Raw genomic sequence first — 23,046 nt, forward strand, 5'->3', positions numbered from 1 at the left:
TGTGGACATTGTGTGTCCAACCCTTTAAATTTTCGGCTGCTGCTAGAAGAGAAAAAGCAAAGCAAAGATGTGAATGATTCCCATTAGGTGGCATCCCCTCTGAATGATTCAAACACTGGCAAAGGCGGCCCAGACAATTCATCACACTGGCAGTACCTGCTCCAGAGGCCCAGAGGTCTCTATCTGTAGAATAAAAACACAAGTGATGTTTCTCTTATACCCACCACTGGGTTTCCAGCTCACTCTCATCTTCCTCTTGAAACTGACTCTCCACTCTGTTTCTTCAGATTAACATTTAACTGCCATGACTAATGCGCTTGTGCTAGCATTTACTCCCATCTTGACTAGTGCTATGACAGGGCATATGCAGTGCCCCAGGTAAGCTTTTTCAGAGTCAATCATCTAAGAGGCTCTAAATTATTTGGCAATTAAGCCATCACTGTGTTCCCATACAACTCTGGCATTACAGGTTTGCTATTTGCAGAAAATCAGAAAAAAAATATATATATATGTATATATATATGTATTATATATATGTGTACACACACACACACACACATTAAACGCATTCCTCCCAGGCAGCACAATGACCAAACTACAATGGACATTCACAGACAGACATATGCAAGCTGCTTCCAGGATCCATAGGTGGCCCCGCCCTCCCACATTCAGGCAGCGGCTGTGCCTGCGTACCTAGCCGTCTGGGCACCAGGTGAACTGGTTTAGCTCTGTTCTGCTCCTTCCACTTCTCCAGGTTGGCCAGCTCCTGTTCCGCAACTAAGCCAGGCGAGAAATATCAAATCATCAGTTATCAGACTTCTAAAAGAAAACCAGTCCCTTCGAAGCATAAGAAACAACTATTAGAAGGCAATTAACTACATGTGAGCATGAGTGAACAAGGCTTCCAGGTTAGAAACACAATATTCAGCCCTGACCCCTACGGGTCACCCTGGGCCTGGCCCTGTGGCACATTCTCACCAAGAGTCAGCACACAGGGTTCAAATTTGAAAAACCACCTGGGCTCCTACTAAAACAAAGAAGTATAGATTTTCCTACCATTCTGGCATTTTTAAAACTCTATATCAAGTTAATTTTTAAAGTTTCCTATAGAAAATGTGTGCAAAACTAGAATATTTTCACGTCAACAAGAACTTTCCACACATAGGTAAACCTATCCCCAGAGAATTCTGATGCCCATACTCGCTTTATGTTCAATGCTCCCAAGCTTACTGCAACTCTAGGGAGTGAGGGCTCGGTGCCACAGGTGGAGACCCTCGCTCTGGTTTCAGGCACTCCAGACCACTGTGCAGAGTCGGCTTCCTGGGGAGCAGGGCTCATTTCCTAAATGTTCACTCTGCACGACAGCAGGGGGCGCCAGAGAGAAACTAGTTCTGTCACTCCAGCACCTCCCCTTATCTCTTCAGGAGACCTGTTTCAAATGTCCATTACTACAAAAACAAATTCTGAAACATTTCAGAATCCAGACCACATTGACACTTAATCTCCTATTAAGTATTTAAATCAAAAGCTTGTAAGGTACCAGAACTGCTGGCAGTTCCCATAGTCCCTGCATGGCTGTGATTGTCATATTCTGCACTGACCCGCTGTCCCACCTGGGGCTACATGTGCAGTGGGGACTCTTTAGAGAGCTTTTTCTCTTTTGTGCCTTTCTGTCCATCATTAGTCATGAAGTTAAATCTCCTACCAATCATCTAATAAAGGCGACCATCGAATTTCAGCATAGCCCCACAGCTGGACTTGAGCAAGCCTACAACTTCTTTGTGAACTAAATGAATTTTAGTTCTCTTCCACCTCTAAAGGATAATGCTATAACTTTAAACGGCAGCATTTATATTTACTGTACATCAATTAAACATGTTATGCGCACATTAAAGGTATAATCAAAACTGTTGATGTTTAAAAAAAAAAAAAACACCTTGATGAGATTTGGTGAGTCTATATAAATGAGAAAATAAAAATACTTCACACCAAAACAAACCACTTGTAAAAAGAGAGAAGCATTCTGAATGTTAAATGAATGACTATACGTACTTCTTTGTATCTCATTTCTCCGGTTTATATTTGGTGCTATCAAGGTATATGCACTTGTCCTAAAAGGAAGAGAGGAAAAAAAAGCTTATTACCATGAGAAACTACCAATGCATATCAGCCACTAGATATTTTTCCTTCTATTATACTGTATTCATATGATCATTACCATCAAATAGGCACTATGAAAGATAATCTTCTTAAGACCCTGGTCTGTTCTCTGGGACCTCACAATCTTGATGGCAAAGTAAAACAAAGGACATGGCCAAATATGGAAATACAAAGCATTCTATGAAAAGTGACAAGTGACTAGTTGGTATACTGTCCTTGTACCACCATTCCTCTAGGTGGTGCTTGTGAGTAAATTCCTTTAAGATTGCTTTAGATTGGCACTCTCTTCCGTGTGACCACACCAGGGTACAGGAAACGCTGGTACATTTTTTGTTCCCACAGACTGAGCCTAGAGGCCATTTGCAATGCAGCCACCTCCTCTTGATGACCTGAGTAGCTAACTTGCTTTTAGGCTTTGACTTTTCCAGGCCTGTGTCCACTGGGTCTCTTATTCTCCTAGGGACACAGGTTGAGCATAATCAGGAGCTCAGAGAAGCAAGGAGACATTTCAAACAGGGGGATCAGGGAAGACTTTTTAAGCAAAAATATTCAACTCCATGACACTAGGAAGCTGTTAAAATATTGTGAGCTTTTGAGGGCAGAGAGTGTGCTTGATTGATGTGTATTCCAAGCCCCTGGCACAGTGTCTGGCACAAAGACACTGGCTGCTTGATAAATGTGGGCTTACTTAAAACAAAATGATGCTACAGACCCAGCCCATAAGTCTGTGTTGGGGTGGCTCTTTTTTGAGATGATGCATGTGATCCCACAAGAGCATGAACACTCTGTTAAGCATAAATATAGCACAGCAACAGACTGCAGCATACATGTAGGTACAGTTTTAAGAGAAATGCTGTGGATAAACACAACCAGCTTATAACTGTAGGATTTAAGAGGGGGGGGGGGAAACCCACCCAGGTACTCTTGGAAGTCTCTCTCTTCTACCTGAATATACAATTTCAAAGGGCAAATTAGCAAAGATTGAACTGTAGAGGCCAAAAGCACTGATCAACAGAAGCCATTTCCTTCCTTATCTCATTATTTTTCTAGCAGCTAGCCTTCAGCCAGCTTCAAACTGGGCTTTAATTTTAGACTTGTAAATGTGAGGTGTGCAACAGCCTTTGCATGCAAATGGGGCTGCTGGATGCCCAATTACTTAATGTATATCAGCAGACGTTGCATGTGTAGCCTAGCATGCATACAACGTTATGAATACAAAATTAGGAGGCTGCCACTGGAAATTAATCCCTTGTCCATTGCATATTCTTTGTACGCCCTAAGAAACATTTTTCACTCCTGAATTGCCAGTACTTTTTAGGAGCTTGGAAGCTGCAATCCCATGGGTAGTCCCTGGAAACTTGAATATGATGCAATGGTGAACCATTCTACAGAGACTGAAAGCTGAAAGATGAGATACTAGACGTAAATGCCAATCATGAAATTGCTATACAATCTTCAATGTCTGCTAACATTGTGGTATAGAGTTTCTCTCTATACCACAGATTTGACTATGCTCCAGATCGGTAGTTCTCAGCCTTTATCATGCATCATAGTCACCAGGAGGGCTTGTCCCCGAGCTTGAGAGTTTCTAATTCAGTAGCTCTGCGATGGGGTCCAATAACTTACATTTTTAACAAGTTCCAAGATGATGCTGTTCTTGATCTAGGTACTACACTTGGAAAACCACTACCATAGAGCAATCAAGCTATCTTAGAACATTGGGGATAAAAGAAAACTTAGGGATTCATAAATCACTGGTAAAGACACAGAGGTTGAATCTCAGGCCAAAGATCACCAGGTCTATTGAGCAACAGTGACGAGACTCCAATCTAGGACTTTTGACTCATATCAGTTATCTATCTGCAGTTAACTTTTCAACTCAATGTGCAAAGCATAAAATATGACCATCCTTTAACTTTAGCCCCTTGATAGACTTCCAAACAATGCAACCTACTTAACTGGGCACTTATTATGGATTTATTATATTAGGGGCTTGTAGAGAGTGAGGGGAGATTCCAAAACAGGGATACTAATCACTTTAACAGAACTTACACTTTAGTTAGGAACAAGTCAAGAAACCATAAAAGCACCCCACGAGAATATGCAACCACTCAACATGACTTCTGGATGGGGAAAAAAACAAAAAAATAAAAATAAAAAATAAATTAAAAAAGAATATCCAAACAAGTCTTAAAGTGGGATGATGTAAGTACTCAGAGATCCAAAACAGTGGAGATTCATAGAGACCTCAGAAGAGTAAAAAACTGAATAGCATGAAATAAAAATAGTAAGTTGAGGCTTAAAGAATAGGATCTGAAATAGCAAAAGTGTTTCTTTGCCAGGACTTTGCCAAAAGCAGCTTCACAGAGAATTTTCCAAGTCCATGAGTCTCTCTTACGGAAATTTTGCAAAAGGTTTGGAGAGAAAAATCAATTCATTTGTAAAAGATTGTATTCTACAATACCTAATCTGGTTAAGTTTTTAAGTCTGACATCATACTAGAATCTTCCATCTTAGGAATAGGACTTCAATCTATGGCCAATGTGTGTAGCCTACAGGTACCTAATAGAGAAACATAAAATAAAGGGAAAGAATTAGCTCTGAATTTAGAGGGTTTTTACTGAAAGCATTTTAGCATAAACCCAGGCAGTGGTCCCAGTAATAAACATTTTATGTAAATTTTATGTGAATTCCTCAGCAACCTTCTTAGCAATATTTTATTGACTGAAAATGCCAAATCTAAAACATGTTATAATAGTCCCAAGAAAGCATTGCCAAGTAAATGGTAAGGAACTTAGCTTCTATTTCTATTTCTTAATATAGGAAAAAGAGCTTAAGTCAAAGGATATGCTTTTTATCTTTTAATATCATGTGTCAGAGTGTAATGCCTTAGTAGATACAAATATTCATCCCTTCTTTCTTAGCTTTCTCTTGACATGAATAGCAAGTATAATTTATTAATGTTTTCAGCCAATTAGTTTCTACCCACAGCAAAGGCCTTTGCTGTTTTAACCTATGTGCTATCTCTTCCAACAGCCTGACTCTCAAAGTTGCTAATCTAGACAAGCCCAACGACCAACATTTCGCATTCTTGTCATTTCCTGATTAAGCATTCAAGCCACTGAAATAAATATATATACTTGAAAATGAGTCTCCTTAATTACCTCATTGAAATTTAATGAAATATCTCAATTTGTAAGATTGTTTTCACTTTCCAACAGCGCACATCCATGAGATATACTGAGGGAGAATATATGAAAGAACAGACAAGATAAAATGTTTTTCTGCACCATAAGAAACATAAAATAAAAAGATATTCAAGAAATGTTTGGCCAAGCGCGGTGGCTCATGCCTGTAATCTCAGCACTTTGGGAGGCTGAGGCGGGTGGATCACTTGAGGTCAGGAGTTCAAGACCAGCCTGGCCAACATGGTAAAACCCTGTCTCTACTAAAAATACAAAAATTAGCCGGGTGTGATAGCGCACACCTGTAATCCCAGCTACTCGGGAGGCTTAGGCAGGAGAATCGCTTGAACCCAGGGGGCAGAGGTTGCAGTGAGCTGAGATCATGCCACTGCGCTCCAGCCTGGCCGATAACAGCGAAACTCTGTCTCAAAAAAAAAAAAAAAAAAAGAAAAAGAAAAGAAATGTTTTCCTAGCCGGTCGCGGTGGCTCACGCCTGTAATCCCAGCACTTTGGGAGGCCGAGGCGGGCGGATCACGAGGTCAGGAGACTGAGACCATCCTGGCTAACACAGTGAAACCCCGTCTCTACTTAAAATACAAAAAAATTAGCCGGGCGTGATGGCACGCGCCTGTAGTCCCAGCTACTTGGGAGGCTGAGGCAGGAGAATGGCGTGAACCCGGGAGGCGGAGCTTGCAGTGAGCAGAGATTGCGCCACTGCACTCCCGCCTGGGCGACAGAGCGAGACTCCGTCTCAAAAAAAAAAAAAAAAAAAAGTTTCCCTTGCGAGGTCTCTCGAGTTACACAACTGCATCTTGTGTGTACATTCTTGCACAATTTTGATAACTTTTTATCAATAAGTACTCTGAAAAAAATGTTGTGTTGAAGTTATCAAAAATATCTTGGCTGGCTAAAAGTATTACATAACAATATCCCCTGGTGTGTACAAACTGCACCAGATGTAATTTAAATTTCTAATTAGGAACAACACTGGTATGACTGAAAAAGAAATGTAGTTAAGAGCAAAAGTTCGGAAAGAGAAAATTAAGTGAAAAACATAATTTCAAGCAGAATAGTAGACATGTAAAGTCTACAGTCCTGCAAAATTTGAAGTTTTCATAGTTCAAGAAAATCTTATCCTTGGGTATATATAAATTGAAAAAAAAAAGACTTAGAGATAATCAAAGGCATTTGGATACTTATCTTTCTAGATAAGACATTCCATATTGGTTTATGTTACATGACCTTCAATGTCCAAGAATCTGAAACTTACTGTTTTCAGTCAACATTGAGTCAAAACTTTTGAGGCATTTAGGTTTCCAAAAGTTTGTTCATACATAGATCAAATTCCCAAGAATAATAGAAAATGACAAGACCAGGCTGAGCGAATTACCCTTGACCCCTAAGCCTGTATTATACCACCCCTGATCAAGTATTCCACATCTCCAGTATGGAAACGTTTATGAATTGTCTTTGGCCTCAGAAACTACAAAGGCTAAGATACTGTCTGCACACCCAAGAAGCTGATGTGTAATTGATTAGTTCTTTCACCAGTACAACTCATTGCTTCTGTTAGAGGGCTGAATAGAGACACAGTGGGTAAAGACAGATAAATAAGCAGGAAATCATCGGGGCCTTTGTTTATAGGATGCCTTTAAGAAAATTAGAGGCATACACATCCAGGATCCCCATGGCTTAGTGAGATATTGTAAATTCATGCAAACTAGAAAAAAAGTGCTGCTTCTTTCAGGTGGAGGTAATCCCACACTAAGATACATGGTTTGGTATGTATCTCAGCCACAAATCACACCTTAGCTGGGCAAGTGTGTGTAGTCACCAATCTGCACAACCATATAGAATGGACGTGAGATGGCTGGGCGCGGTGGCTCACGCCTGTCATCCCAGCACTTTGGGAGGCCGAGGCGGGCAGATCACGAGGTCAGGAGATCGAGACCATCCTGGCTAACACGGTGAAACCCCGTCTTTACTAAAAATACACAAAAATTATCCGGGCGTGATGGCGGCGCCTGTGGTCCCAGCTACTCGGGAGGCTGAGGCAGGAGAATGGCGGGAACCCGGGAGGCGGAGCTTGCAGTGAGCCAAGATGGCGCCCCTGCACTCCAGCCTGGGCCACAGTGCCAGACTCCATCTCAAAAAAAAAAAAAAAAAAAAAAAGAATGGACCTGAGATGATGTATTTCTTCACTTAAACACACACACACATAAGTAAAAGCCACACAAAAAAAAGTTAGCAAGAAAGAGTCACACTAAAGATATAAAGAGTGTATATGAAATACAATATTGTAGAGACTCACCATCTTTAAGAGGCCAAAAACCAAAGACAGGACCATCGTCGAGATGGAGACCAATTGGTAGATATACTTACAAAATGTCTTGTAACTACTTTCTCAGTAAAAATAACTGCAAGAAATTCATATTTTCAGAACATAGAGATGTCAGGTCTGGGATTTGATTGGATTCCACTTACAAGCTAATAAGTTAGCCTGTCTGTTTCACAGACACTGGCAGAAGACATGAAATTCCTGGATCAGAGACAAAGACTTTATTACTGATGGCACAGTAGGCAGCATGAGCATCAGCTTATTTACATCTATTCTCTCTGGCCTCCAGTCTTATGATGGGAGCAACAGGATGGATGCTGCACACATGGTGTGTTTGCATTGCAGCTGATAAAATGCTTCGGGAATACACCATTTTTACAGCAGATAGTAAGTGAGCCTGGTCTTTGTCCTGGGAGAACAAACCTTATCTCTCAAGGTTCCCAGCTAAATAAATAACTCTAAGAAATAGGCTAAAGAGTGGTCTTGGCACATCCAACAAAACATAAGTGTACACGAGGCCCTAGGGGGGACTCTCTTTTCCAGCAAGAGAATATTTAGTATTAACATTCCTAATAAGAATGGCTTAATGATAAAGAAATTAATATTGGCAGAAAAACCACTTACTTATGAAATGTGCTATATATTTTGTCTTCCCATTATTATTATTAATAGACTCAGAATGGATTATGTCTACGTCTCAAGCTTTACTCAAGGTTATCTATAACTTAAAGAAGAAAACCAGAAATGCAAGACATAGTGATGTACTCCAAAATCTGTACATAGAACACTTAGAAATGAAATTCATGTTTTCTTTCTGACTTTGAAAGAAACACACTTGTAAAAGAAAATTCAGAAAACTATTTTAAAAACATTTAAAAGTCACACATAATCCCACCTCTCAAAGACCACAATTACAATTTTATTTGGGTGAATTTACTTTTCATCTATGCTCTATACATATTATTACACAGTTGCAATCATATTTTAAGTACAGCTGTACATCCTGCTTTCATTTATAAGTGGTTTTCCTAATTTGATTATATATGTAACATGCTTAATGCTCAATGGCTACATAGTATTTCATGATATTGGTGCATCATATAACCACTCAACTATTGCAACTGTTTCAATTATTCACTGTTATAAATAATCCTACAGGATGTACAAAGCATAATGCTTTCAACAGAACATTATCCAGAAGAAAACGCTAACAGTCCTCTGAAATCAATACTCTGAACAGGAATGTGGGCTACATTTAAACTTTTCTTCCTTAGATATCCTATTTACATTTCAGAAATCTGAGACAATATAATCATATGATTAATTTCCACTCTTATGTGTGACATCCTTTATTCTTAAACCAGAAGAGATGTAGGCCCTACCCAACATTCACTCTCGCTTCCTCCTTGCTAATAGCACTTCTATATTATTCAGACAGACAATGTGCCCAATTAAAAGACTACAGCCACCAACCTTCTGTATACTTAGGTAAAATTATGTGATTAAGTTTGAGAAATTGAGATATAAGTGGAAGCCACTGAGAGGGATTTCTAGAAAGCCTCCTTTAAATGGTGGTAGACAAATAGAAAAAGCTGTTTTGTTACTTTCTTTCTTCCTGGAAGGTTGATGTGGTAGCTGGTGCTTAAGCAGCCATCTTAGTCAATGAGGCAACCTGAATATGGAAGACATGATCAGGAATGGCAGAGCAGAAAGACAGAAGCAGTCTGGTGCTCTGTGACCATGAAAACACCACATCAGTTGTAATCTGTTGCTGTACTGCCCAACTTCAAACCCTAATTCTGTTATTTCCTATCTGTACAACTTTGAGCAAATTATTTAGTTTTTCTATTTTTTCACCTGTAAAATCGGGATAACTATCCACTTCATAGGATATAAAGTGCTGTGAACCCTGAATATCTGGGGCAGGCCTCAGTTAATTTAGAAAGTTTAAAGGCCTGGCGTGGTGGCTCACGCCTGTAATCCCAGCACTTTGGGAGGCCGAGGCAGGCAGATCACGAGGTCAGCAGATCGAGACCATCCTGGCTAACATGGTGAAACCCCATCTCTACTAAAAATAACAAAAAAAAAATTAGCTGGGTGTAGTGGCGGACGCCTGTAGTCCCAGCTACTTGGGAGGCTGAGGCAGGAGAATGGTGTGAACCCGGGAGGCGGAGCTTGCAGTGAGCCAAGATCGCACCACTGCACTCCATCCTGGGCCACAGAGCGAGACTCTGTCTCAAAAAAAAAAAAAGAAAGTTTATTTTGCCAAGGTTGAGGACGCACCCATGACACAGCTTCAAGAGGCCCTGATGACATGTGCTCAAGGTGGTCAGAGTACAGTTTGGTTTTAGACATTTTAGGAAGACATGAGACATCAAACAACATATGTAAGATGAACATTGGTTTAGTCCAGAAAGGCAGGACAACTGGAAGCAAAGGTGGGACAACTCATAGTGGGGAGGGGGCTTCCAGGTCATAATAAATAAGAGACAAACAATTGCATTCTTTTGAGTTTCTGATTAGCCTTTCCAAAGGAGGCAATCAGATATGCATTTATCTCAGTGAGCAGAGGGCTGACTTTGAATAGAATGCAAGGCAGGTTTGCCCTGAGCAGTTCCCAGCTTGACTTTTCCCTTTAGCTTAGTGATTTGGGGACCCCAAGATTTCTTTTCATTTCACAGTGCTTAGAACAATGCCAGAAAATAACAAATATTCTATTATAGTTTCCCATTATTTGTATTAGATCAACCCTAGACTACCTACCTTCAGACTTATTTTATGGAAGAGAAATAAGCAAAGCCATAGATACTTACTTAAGATACCTAAGGGGACATCTATTGCATTGTATGTAATTATAATAACTATATATAACATATATGACATCTATTTTATATGTAATAAAACTTAGCCCTGAATCACTAGGACATCTCCTTTCTTCATGCTGTGACTGATTCCCTTTGCTGCATCTTCTTTCATAAATATATATCATTAAGGTTTTTCTAATTATTTCTTTATATCCCTGTTTCTGGCTCTTCCTTTTAACAACTGTATCCTGGTTCCTGATTCTTTCCTTTGAATAATAAGGACTACTGCATGAAACAAAGTAGTATTTATAAATAATACATCTTAAAAATTAGTACATATTTTTTCTCCTGTAAATGGTAGCATGATTCTGAGCCCAGGCTTTTTTCATTAAATTATTTATTAAAGTATAACGTACCTACAGAAAACGACACAAATTTTAAGCATACAGCTTCATAAGAAAAGTTCTTTTACATTATCCAGGTTCCAAAAGAGAAAAGGAAAAAAATAACAGGCACAATGAGCTTTAGAATATCATCTAAAATTATATTTCCCCCAATGTTTTAAGAAATCTTAAGCCGGTGGGGCACAGTGGCTCATGCCTGTAATCCCAGCACTTTGGGAAGCCGAGGCAGGTGGATCACGAGGTCAGGAGACCGAGACCATCCTGGCTAACATGGTGAAACCCCATCTCTACTAAAACTACAAAAAAAAATTAGCCGGGCGTGGTGGCGGGTGCCTGTAGTCCCAGCTACTCAGGAGGCTGAGGCAGGAGAATGGCGTGAACCCGGAAGGCGGTGGAGCTTGCAGTGAGCCGGTATCGCGCCACTGCACTCCAGCCTGGGCGACAGAGCGAGACTCCGTCTCAAAAAAAAAAAAAAGAAATTTTAAGCCTAACAAGCAAAGTTATATATTATTAAAATGAATACCCATATACTGTTTACTTATATTTACCAATTGTTAATGTTTTCCCACATTTGCTTTTTCTCTTTTAACCATATGAAAATAAGCTGCGGGGTCATAACACATCATCCCTAAATATTTTAGCATGTATCTCCTAAAAACGAAAACAGTCTCCTACTTAAATATAATACCATTATCACACCAAGATATTTAACATTAATATTGCCTAATAGTCTATATTCAAATTTCCAAATTGCTTCCATTTTAATATTCTTCCCTACCTTTACCTCATCCTAGATCGAATTATGGATTACACATTTCTATGGTTTGACATGTGTTTGTAGACTCCTATGTGTTTGCAGACTCCTATAAGCTCAGACAATTTCCTTGACTTTTTTTTTTCTTTCATGACTGACATATTTGAAGAGTTCAGGTAACTTTTCTTATAGAATGCTTCACAGTCTGGATGTAAGGAAATGATTGTTTCCTCATGTTTCGATTAAACATTTTTAGAAAGAACACTAGATAGGACATGTTATCCAAGATGCCACTGTGAGAACAAAAGTTGTTTCCTTCTGCAACTAAATAATAAGCCAATGTGAAAAACAAGATCTGTCTATATGATGGAGTGCAATCACAGTCTAAAACAAAGATTAGAAAAAGAGTATCTGCCGCCTTCTATTGGCAATAGAAATCAAAGGGCATTGTATTAGTCCATTCTCATGCTGCTAATAAAGACGTACTTGAGACTGGGTGATTTATAAAGAAAAAGAGGTTTAATGGACTCACAGTTCCACATGGCTGGGGAGGCCTCACAATCATGGTGGAAGGCAAAGGAGGAGCAAAGGCATATCTTACATGGTGGCAGGCAAGAGAGCATGTGCAGAGGAACTGCCCTTTATAAAACCATCAGGTCTCATGAAACTTACTCACTTTCAAGAACAGCACAGGAAAAAACAGCCCCCATAATTAAATTACCTCCCACGGGTCCCTCCCACGATACATGGCGATTATGGGAGCTACAATTCAAGATGAGATTTGGGTGGGGACACAGCCAAACCATATTAGGCATCATGGCCCTAGGTTTTCCACTTGGAATAAAGAGTCAAAGAGTGCAACCTGTACTTTAGAGATTTCTTTACACTAAACTCTTTGAAGTGTTTACTTCTAAGGGTCAGAATTGCAGGGGACTTTCACATTCTATATTATGTTTGAAATGTTTGAGTTTTTATAACAAGCAGATATGACTTTTATAATCAGAGAAACATATTCTGAAGATTTTTAATAGAGAAATATTTAATATAAAGATTTCTTATAGCAGGGGCTCAGCTTTTCTTACAAGATTAGGTAGCATAGGTTTCTGCTTTCACTAGTACCATAGTAAAACAAACAATGGGCAATAGTAGCCCTTGAGTTTTAATGATGGTAAACATCTTCAGTTTTTCTACAGGACTTTAATGGATTTTCTTTTAAGTCTTCATATTTGCAGGGGGTGGGGGACAGGGAATTACAAACATTACAGAACAAAGGAACCATCATCAGCCGATTCTCTGATATAGAATAGACCCTTCAAATGCAGTCATCTCCCTTTGATTATTTTCTTTCCTCTTAAGCTTTTGTTTCAGATTCAAATACATTCTGAATAGATGCAATTAACCTTAATATGTATAACCTTACAGCACTCTACTGACTTTGAAGTAAGTAACCTTACTGTGTAATTGAACTAAGTTTCTTTTTTTCTCATTTCTGCTATGGTTCTACTGATTATTATAGGTATTATGTGTTTTCAAGCTTTCATCATCCTGTTGATTTATTGTTTCACTGTTCCAGCTGTCAAAGACTTTTTGAGCAATTCCCATTCATTTTTGATGATATTGTATTTGAACAAAAATGATTGCTCCCCAAGCCTTGGCAGACCACAAATGCATACCATACTGAGGAATGGAATCCAGTGCAGAAAAGTTGGAAATTCCTTCTAAACAGGACCATAATTTCTACCCTCCTGCACAAACAGGAATGTAAATTTGATCTAATCAAACCAAAATGTTTTTTTTTCTTTTCATCCACTCTGTCTCTTCTGTCATGCATAGAACTGTGCTTTTCAAACTGTAGGAGGTAACCCTCTAATGAGTTATGAAATCAATTCAATGGATTTATTTTTAATGCACAAGAGTAGAAACTGTCAGAGTACATCACATATAATAAAGGTGAAAATTGTTTTGTGAAATTTTTTCAGTTATATATACCCTAATATATACTCAGTCAGGTACTAGGTCATGATGTCAAATGAATTGCTCACTGTAGGCTATGATCAGAAGTCTGAAAAAAAAATCACTGTAAGTTACTATGTTGTTGAGGTTGCACAGTGAGAGTGAGATAACTGCTCTAATGTCAGAGGTGTTTGAACCAGAGAGATTCCATCTTGAATAGGGGCTGGGTAAAATAAGGCTAAAACCTGCTGGGCTGCATTCCCAGACAGTTAAGGCATTCTAAGTCACAGGATGAGATAGGAGGTTGGCACAAGATACAGGTCCTAAAGACCTTGCTGATAAAACAGTTTTCAGTAAAGAAGTCAGCTGAAACCCACCAAAACCAAGATGGCAACAAGAGTGACCTCTGGTTTTCCTCAATGCTACACTCCCACCAGCACCATGATTGTTTACAAATGCCATGGCAACATCAGGAAGTTACCCTAGATGGTCTAAAGAGGGGAAGCATGAATAATCCACCCCTTGTTTAGCATAAAATTAAGAAATAACCATAAAAATGGGCAACCAGCAGGCTTTGGGGCTGCTCTGCCTATGGAGTAGTCATTCTTTATTCTTTACTTTCTTAATAAACTTGCTTTCACTTTGCTCTATAGACTTGCCCTGAATTATTTCTTATGTGACATCCAAGAACTTTCTCTTGGGGTCCTGATCAGGACCTCTTGCCAGTAACACTAACACAAGGCTACCAGGCTCACCTGTCATTTGTGAAAAGCAGCAGAACAAAGGGAATCCCCAGAGAAACTTTTCTCCTGCAAACTACGTCTCTATTCAAATCATTTTAAAGCTATGATGGAGTTCACCACATGTTATCCCAAAATATGGCACCTTGGTATTTGAGAAAACAACAAAAGGAGGAAGGCCTCTCTGACCTTCTCCCATCTTTTTCCCCTGAAGCAAGCCATAAAAAATTTCTCTGACCTTCCTCTAAGGTAGGTCATAAGATCCTCATTTCAGAGGGCTCCTCCCTCCTCCCTAAACCCATAGGAAACAAATGGAGACATAGAGACACAAAGAATTTGAACAAACAGGACTTGCTAAGCTTCCCCAGTTTATGTCATTAGACCATACTCCTTTTTGACCAATCATACTTCTATACACTATCCACTCTTCATCAAACCTAAGCATAAAAAGACACAGTTTTCTCTGGTTCTCTGAATCTTCATTTTTGGATGCTCCTATGTCCTATAAAACTTATGTTAAATGAATGGGTATGGTTTTCTCTTGTTAATCTATCTTTTTTTATAGGGATATCAGCCATGAACCTAGGGATAGGTAAGGAAAGAAATCTTCCCCTCTCTGCAACTGTAAATGTCACATTACTGCTTCTATATTACCACTCTCTTTAGCCTATAGAACTTCTCTTTTCTTAACGTCAATATAAAACAATGATACGGCTGGGCGCGGTGGCTCATGCCTGTAATCTCAGCACTTTGGGAGGCCAAGGCAGGTGGATCACGAGGTCAGCAGTTCAAGACCAGCCTGGCCAACATGGTGAAACCACGTCTCTACTAAAAATACAAAAATTAGCCAGGCATGGTGGTGGGCACCTATAATCCCAGCTACTCGAGAGGCTGAGGCAGGGGAATCGCTTGAAGCCAGGAGGTGGAGTTTGCAGTGAGCTGAGACCGCGCCATTGTACTCCAGCCTGGGCGACAGAGCGAGACTCCATCTCAAAAAAAAAAAAAAAAACAATGATAGGACCTTAGCTAGCTGTACTATCAATCCTTCTATCTATCCTCCATCAATACATCATATTCAAGATCCAGAATTTGGTAGATATACATAGGTTTGAATACTGGTTCTGACACTCAAAAAGGCATGAGATCTTGGAAAATCATTTTATTTTCAAGACTCAGTTTCCTCATCTTTAAGGTGGCAAATGGCTTATCATGAAGAGAATATTCAATAATGTACCTGACATACTTAACACAAGGTCTAGCACACGGCTAATCATTGAAAACACATGAGCTACTAATTGTTGTTTTGGTTTTAGTCTCTCAGGAGTACCCAGTTTAATTATTCCAGATCATAACTAATTTACTTTATGCTACAACAGGATTCCAATGCTTCATTACATTCTTCATTTCAAAAATAAGTCAAATAGTATTAGTATTAGTATTAGTATCTAATAATCATTGACACATCTACCCAGCTCATTGAGACATGTCATTAGGAAGAGTTAAATACTATCTGTTGCTTTATAAACTTTCTGCATGCTAAAGACTGACTTAAATAATCCCCTAATGAATAACCACCTATATTGAGCCATCAAGAAGATTACTCATTACAATCAATCACAGATACTCTCTTCCGATGTACTATTATTTCATAACATTAAAAGGAACTCCAGCATTATCCAATTCTCCATCTCCAGGGAAGAATACTAGCCTGATGCATTCAGGCCACTTAGGATCTATAAGCAGAATTTTATTCTCATAATCATATAGAGAAGGAAATTGAAAATCTGGACATTGCAGTGAGGAAGAAATAGTAAAAACAGTTCTAACATGCTCTAATAAGTTTGAAAAAACTTGCACTTAATTTCAGAATATTTTATGTGTCTTATTCAGATGCAAATAATATGAGTCAAAATGACTTAAGTTCTGTCTTAGACATAAGAAACCATACTTCAGGATTTCAGAAAATAGACACTAAATAGTGATATTTATAAATTTTTTTTTTTTCTTTTGAGACGGAGTCTCGCTGTCGCCCAGGCTGGAGTGCAGTGGCGCGATCTCGGCTCACTGCAGACTCCACCCCCTGGGGTTCACGCCATTCTCTTGCCTCAGCCTCCCGAGTAGCTGGGACTGCAGGCGTCCACCACCTCGCCTGGCTAATTTTTTGTATTTTTAGTAGAGACGGGTTTTCACCGTGTTAGCCAGGATGGTCTCGATCTCCTGACCTCGTGATCCACCTGCCTCGGCCTCCCAAAGTTCTGGGATTACAGGCGTGAGCCACCGCGCCCCACCTATTTATAAAAATGTAACACTACAACTTAGTGACTTTATTATTGTATATCCCACCTTGCAATCCATCTTATAATTACAAAATACAAAATTTAACAATGCTTTTTAAGGAGAAAAGAGAAAAATCAGGATTGGCCATGACGAACTGCTCTTACCAAACCATGATTTATTCTCCTTTTATCTCCCTTCAGAGTTTGGGGATGAAGAGAAGGATTACAAAGATTATTTCCTTCCCTCAAGCATAACAAACTGGTGGGATGCACTGAGGTTGGATTAAGGAAATTAGGAAATGTTTTTCTGGGCCCTAAAGGAGGAAATGAGAAAAAGAGTGGGTTTCCCCAATCTGCATAGATAGCATGCCAACAACAGACATAAATAAGATGTCTAAGTGTTGAGTTGCAGTAGAGTGTTTTAGAGACTGTATTAGTTTGAGTCCTTCAGAAGCTGACACCAAGACGGGGTTAGACAAGCAAGAGATGGATAAGGGGCAATGCTTGTGAAGGATGAAAGGGGGAGCAGGGGTAGGCAAGGAAAGCTTTGAGAACAAGACTGGGTCTGATTACTATTGCCAAAACCTAAATAAAAGACAGAGAGGCCCTCCCAAAGAAAATTATGTTTATTCTGGATTGAGCATTGCAATGGGAATACAGTGGGTATATTCAAGAAGGCAAAGGAAGACAAGGGTTTTTAAAGGAAAAGTGAGGAGAGGAGGGTGATACAAGTTGTTTGAGACAAACATCCTCGGCTACAAGAATCAACAAGGGTAGAATCAGTCCAAAGCTGGACAGACAGTTGCTAGGCAGATGCCCTTGCAGAAGTATTTTTTGTGTAAGGCTGTAGCTTTTGTGCAAAGTTGTAGTTTTTGCAGAGCCTTTTGTGAGAGTTCTTGTTATCAGGCATATGTGCATGAGAATCTTCCCTTCATGGCCCCAGCTCCACATGTTTGACACAAGTGACCTCATTTTGATTCTGACAACTTTCATTCTATGAAAGGACCGAAGGAAAGAGGATTGAGTAGCAAGATCCTCAGTGTTATACAGTTCTGAGAAAATCTTGGACACGAATATGGGGAGTCTTCCAGCAAAAGCTGACTAATAGAGGAGGCCTACATGGGCCAGGAATAGGCTAGCACTAAAACCATCCCAAGAATATTGTATAAAATTGAGCAAGAGAAAAACAAAACAATAAAATCCAACCGGGCTTGCAGTAGCAATCAAGCCAGCTTGCCTTTTGGTCCACTTCCTTGTAGCTGGTTGTTGCTCACTAGCCCAGCTTTGAGCTGTCCAATGGACAACCCCAGATTTTCTAGCCCCTCACCCTCCATGAATCCCCTTAAAAACCCTTGCCCAGAACCCACGGAAGAAACAAATTTGAGGCTTGAGAATTCCTCCTGTTTCCTCTCTGAGAATGTCGCGATGATTAAACTCTTTCTCTGCTGCAAGTGCCATTGTCAGTGTATGGGTCTGTTGCTGCACAGAGGGCGTATAAGCCTGGCAGTCCTGCAACAGCACTGGCACCCTGGAATGCTCAGCCATTGGCTGGGATGGGTGCAGCACAAGCCAGCACTCATAGGCAAGGTGTAATGGATCCAAAAGTGTGGCAGCTGGGGCCGTTAGCTGACTATGCTCCCCACTGTAAGTTCTTCTGAAGACAATCTGAACAACAAGTTTCTCTGGCTGTCCAGAGGCCATTTAAACTACTGTGATATAATAAAAAACAAATATTTAGTCATGGTCCCTGGTTCCTGGGACAGAGCTCCCAAAACCCTTGGGAATCCCAGAGTGCTAAGTGTCTTTTGTATGCTAATGACTGTTGGTGAGGTCCCTAGACAGCTAGCTTAAAAACTGAGACTGGTAGCTAGAAAAACCAGCTATGCGATTGGGGGGTTAAAACTTTCAGCCCCTGGCCGGGCGCGGTGGCTCACGCCTGTAATCCCAGCACTTTGGGAGGCCGAGACAGGCGGATCACAAGGTCAGGAGTTTGAGACCAGCCTGGCCAATATGGTGAAACCCCGTCTCTACTAAAAATATGAAAATTAGCCAGGCATAGTGGCATGTGCCTATGGTACCAGCTGCTCGGGACGCTGAGGCAGAGAAGTCACTTGAACCCAGGAGGCAGAGGTTGTGGTGAGCTGAGATTGCGCCATTGCACTCCAGCCTGGGCGACAGAGCGAGACTCTGTCTCAAAAAAAAAAAAAAAAGAAAAGAACTCAATCTTGTCTGAGAGTCTATCAGAGGTACTCAGAATAATTTAATATATTGATAGCCACAGGTTTTTACTAGTATAATTTGTTTCTATGCAAATAGGTGGTTTATTTATTTATTTGAGACAGGGTCTCACTCTGTTACCCAGGCTGGAGTACAGTGGTACAATCACAGCTCACTGTAGTCTTGGAGCTCCTGAGCTCAAGCTGTCCTTCTATCTCAGCCTCTCGAGTAGCTGGGACACAGGTATGTGCCACCGTGCCCAGATAATTTAATTTTTTTTTTTTTTTTTTTTTTTGGAGAGACAAGGGACTCCCTATGTTACTCCTGGACTAAAGCGATCCTCCCACATTGGCTTTCCGAAGTGCTGAGGTTATAGGCACAAGCCCCTGCGCCCGACCACAAGTAAGTGTTTTAAACCAGTGTTTTTTTTTTAACAAGGCACAAACACTCGACTTAAGGGTGACAGCATAGTACTTTACCAGGAATAAAGTTACGTTTTACACATATACACGTGGAAAAATTAAAACCTTATGAAGCTGGTATTGTCTTATATTAAGTAATGAGGAAACTGAGGCATAAAGTAGGTAAAGATTTTGTTCAAAGAACAAGTGATGGCATAATCAGAACTTGAACCCAGGTCTACCGGGCATCAGAGCCCATATTCCTAATCCCCACACTGGGGCTGCAGAAGGAAATTAATGGAAGGATGCACACAAAACAAGACAAATCTTTAACCATATAAATAAATTCACATTATGAGTGGACAAATGAAACTGTACTATTAAAGCACTTTATCCTCTTTTTTCCCTTTTTTTTTTTTTTTTTTTTGCTTTTTCGTTTGTTTTGTTTTTGAGACAGAGTCTCACTCTGTCGCCCAGGCTGGTGGGTAGTGGTGCCATCTCGGTTCACTGCAAGCTCCGCCTCCCAGGTTCACGCCATTCTCCTGCCTCAGCCTCCCAAGTAGCTGGGACTACAGGCACCTACCACCACGCCCAGCTAATTTTTTGTATTTTTAGTAGAGATAGGGTTTCACTGCGTTAGCCAGGATGGTCTCCATCTCCTGACCTCGTCATCCGCCCACCTCAGCCTCCCAAAGTGCTGGGATTACAGGTGTGAGACACCACTCCCGGCCTCTTCATTTTTTTAAATCAGAAAGTGTTTCTAATTTTTATCCCCAAAATAAATAAAGCCTTCTTTATTTTGGGGCAGGGGGTAGGCAGCTAATTCTACTGAGATATTTGGCATTCATTTTCCTTGGTTTTCCAACTTCATTAAAGGAAACAAGTGAGAAAGTGAACCTAAGTAACTAATGGAGATGCAACAAAAATTCAAAGTCATCCCAACAGGATCTCAGACATCAAACCCCTAAAAGGGAATATATAATTCTGTACTTACCGCAACTGGTTCACATGAGGAAAAAAAAAAAAAAAGGAAGACTTTGTGAGAGATAGCTAAACACTTCCTGGTATTTTTTAATGGTTTATTTGAAAATCTTTTTAGGAATCACAAAATAGTGTGCAGTGAGGTCTTCAGGGTATTAAGGCCTGGATAACCCATCAGAAAGCTGCCTCTTTCTGAGCAATTTGATCTAGCAAGATTCCAGGGTAATTACAACCAAATAAGAAAACATGCAACAGTTAATACTTGTGCGATGATACGAGCTTGAAAATAAATGTTGTATCTAAATAAATGCTTTTTAACAGAAAAAAGTCATGCAAATCATGTTCATCATTAACTATTCATGGACATGAGACCATATGTCTATGACCTTTGTTAGTGTTAAGTACTATAGCTTGTAGATACGTGGGTTACTTGAAAGTAATAGGCTGCTTCTATTGTGGCGAGACACTAATTATTCTGAGGAGGAAAGAAATGGAACAATCTCTAATTGATTTCCAGATTATCCACCCCATCTAACGGTAAACCTAAGCTAAATAATAATATTAAAGGCCTGGTACTTTCAAAAGCTAAGGGATGAAAGAAAATCTACTGTTTATTGGCCATAAGGTTATATACTGTTTCTTAGCAACCAGGGTTTGTCTTTCAGAGACTAGAAGTCGATGAAAAAGGAGACACTAAAAATAAAACCATTTGGACAGTTCCAATTCACAGAGGCAGCACTTCAAAGGCAGTGATGTTGTGATAAACCATACTGTTGAGTTAAAGAAGTTCATTCCATTGGCTAGAAAGAGAGGCTCATGACACTTGCTTAATAAATGTTTCCCGGATACTCACTGCAGTCCCTGAACCAAAGACCAGGAATAAAACTACCTATCTGTTCCTGCATAGAGCACATATCAACATCAGGGATGAGCGGTAATATGGTCACTCACCTCCTCACTCTCTCAGCTCCACTCTGGTTGTAAGAGGCTAGTTTATCTGGGAGTCTTGCTGGGACGTAGGCTTGCTTCTACCTAGAGGCAGAATTTGAATCTTCTACTCCATATCACATTTCTTGTTGACCCTTACCTCTTAGTGTCTGATATAGTAATTCCGTTTAGGACACCAAGTTTTGTTTTTCTGTTTTGTTTTGTTTTGAGACAGTCTCGCTCTGTTGCCCAGGCTGGCGTGCAATGGCACAATTTCCGCTCACTGCAACCTCCGCCTCCCGGGTTCAAGCAATTCTCCTACCTCAGCCTCCCAGGTAGCTGGGACTACAGGCATGTGCCATCACACCCAGCTTATTTTTTATTTTTAGTAAAGACTGGGTTTCACCATGTTGGCCAGGCTGGTTTCGAACTCCTGACCTCAGGTGATCTGCCTGCCTTGGCCTCCCAAAGTGCTGGGATAACAGGCTTGAGCCAATGCGCCTGGCCCAGCACCAAGTTTTAAAAAACAGTAAGGGAAAAGTTATTTCCATACTGGTTGGAGTATGAGTTCTGGAGATATCTGGAAAATGACATCTTACTGGATGCCTAGGCAGTTCCTACACACCCATATCTTTCAATCCTGTAGCCAGTCACAAAAGACAGGAAAGTAGTGTTCCTGGAAGGAACCGGGCTGGTTATTTACCAAAGGACTGCAAATTAGCCGACTCAATTTTATAAGGTACGGCATGGATACTTTCACTTAAGCAAATGGGCTTTTATTCAGTCAAAATCCCTGTTGTTGGGCCCCTGTGGTTTTAAACTCCAAGGACCAAGAAAGTGCTTGTGAGTGAGTATATTTGGGTCCCGGGCTCCCGCCCCGGAGCCAGGTTGTTAAAATACTCACTGCCTCTGGCCCGCGTGCACGACGCTCTCCCGCGAAGGGCTCTCCGGGGCTGCCTCCAAACCCTGTCTCTGGTCTTCCACGGGGCTCAGCTCTCCGTGCCGCCCATAAGGGTCCTGGGGATCCCGGGTCGGGCGGGAGGCAGGGGAGGCGCCGAGCCCAGAGCTCACCACTCTATTGCGGGTGTACATGGTTCACAGCCCGCGGGTCCCGGGCCGCCGTCGCTGCGAGAGGGATGCGGCTGGGACGCTTAGCGAGTCTCAAGATGGGATTCCAAAGTGCAGAGGCAGTGGTTTTAACAGCTGAGTTTCGGTTTCTCAGAATCAGCAGCAGACTGCGCCTGCCCCAGAGAACTTCCCCACGTATTCTCTCCACTGAGGCCCCGTCCGACCTTATCGCGGGTTAACAGCCCAGGATATTGACTTGAGCTGGCTTGGTTGGCTACAGGTGAGACGGTTTAAAGTCTCGCACTCACCTTAGAGGTTAATTAGAATAACGGATCAGCCACGGACACCTGGTGAGTGATTAGTCCGCAAAGTGACTACAATCCTGAAAGATACGTGAGAAACTGTTTAACAGGCAACTCTAATTTGAGGTTACCGCTGGATATTTGAGACTATAAAAAATATATTAACTTAAAATACCAGAGATTAGGTCGATAACTAAAATCATCTCAACAAAATGTCGCCTTTTATCAGTAATGACTGCTGTACGGCTGTTACCAATGCACATACTTTCAAGTTAGAGGAAATGGAAACTGAAATCAAAAGAAAACAAAAACCCACAAAGCCGGAGAAGTAAGCTAAGGTAGACATGATTCTCCAGGCAGCCTTGCTAAGTAATTGACCAGACATTCGAGAACTATTAAAAATACCTGCTCTGTGCAGAACAGTGTGTAATGGTGATGTGGGGACATTTTAAAATATGGATTTATAAGGCTCAGTTTCTGTAGGTCCAGGGGTGAGCTCTGGCATTCATATTTTTGAAAAGCTCCCAGATGATTCT

The 23,046-nt window shown here is 40.6% G+C and overlaps 1 protein-coding gene across 7 annotated transcripts in view; it reads right to left on the reverse strand.

The window, feature by feature from the left end:
* The window catches only part of EPSTI1 (epithelial stromal interaction 1), a 105,143-nt gene extending 82,223 nt beyond the window's left edge, over window positions 1-22,920 (reverse strand). For 3 of the 7 annotated variants that reach the window (XM_009248619.4, XM_024230768.3, XM_063714799.1), the window contains exons 1-3: window positions 22,045-22,920; window positions 2,053-2,111; window positions 694-777 (exon numbers count right to left, since the gene is read on the reverse strand). In XM_009248619.4, the coding sequence (XP_009246894.4) occupies window positions 694-777; window positions 2,053-2,111; window positions 22,045-22,232 (331 nt within the window). In that variant the 5' untranslated portion in view covers window positions 22,233-22,920. Of the gene's footprint in view, window positions 1-693; window positions 778-2,052; window positions 2,112-4,624; window positions 4,723-5,324; window positions 5,401-7,656; window positions 7,867-21,164; window positions 21,241-22,044 lie in introns of those variants that run through there. The other 4 variants (XM_063714802.1, XM_063714801.1, XM_063714800.1 and 1 more) reach the window with 4 other exon arrangements.
* Between the last annotated feature and the right edge of the window lie 126 nt (window positions 22,921-23,046).

The sequence above is a fragment of the Pongo abelii genome, chromosome 14 (genome assembly GCF_028885655.2).
Source record: "Pongo abelii isolate AG06213 chromosome 14, NHGRI_mPonAbe1-v2.0_pri, whole genome shotgun sequence".
NCBI classification, from domain to species: domain Eukaryota; kingdom Metazoa; phylum Chordata; class Mammalia; order Primates; family Hominidae; genus Pongo; species Pongo abelii.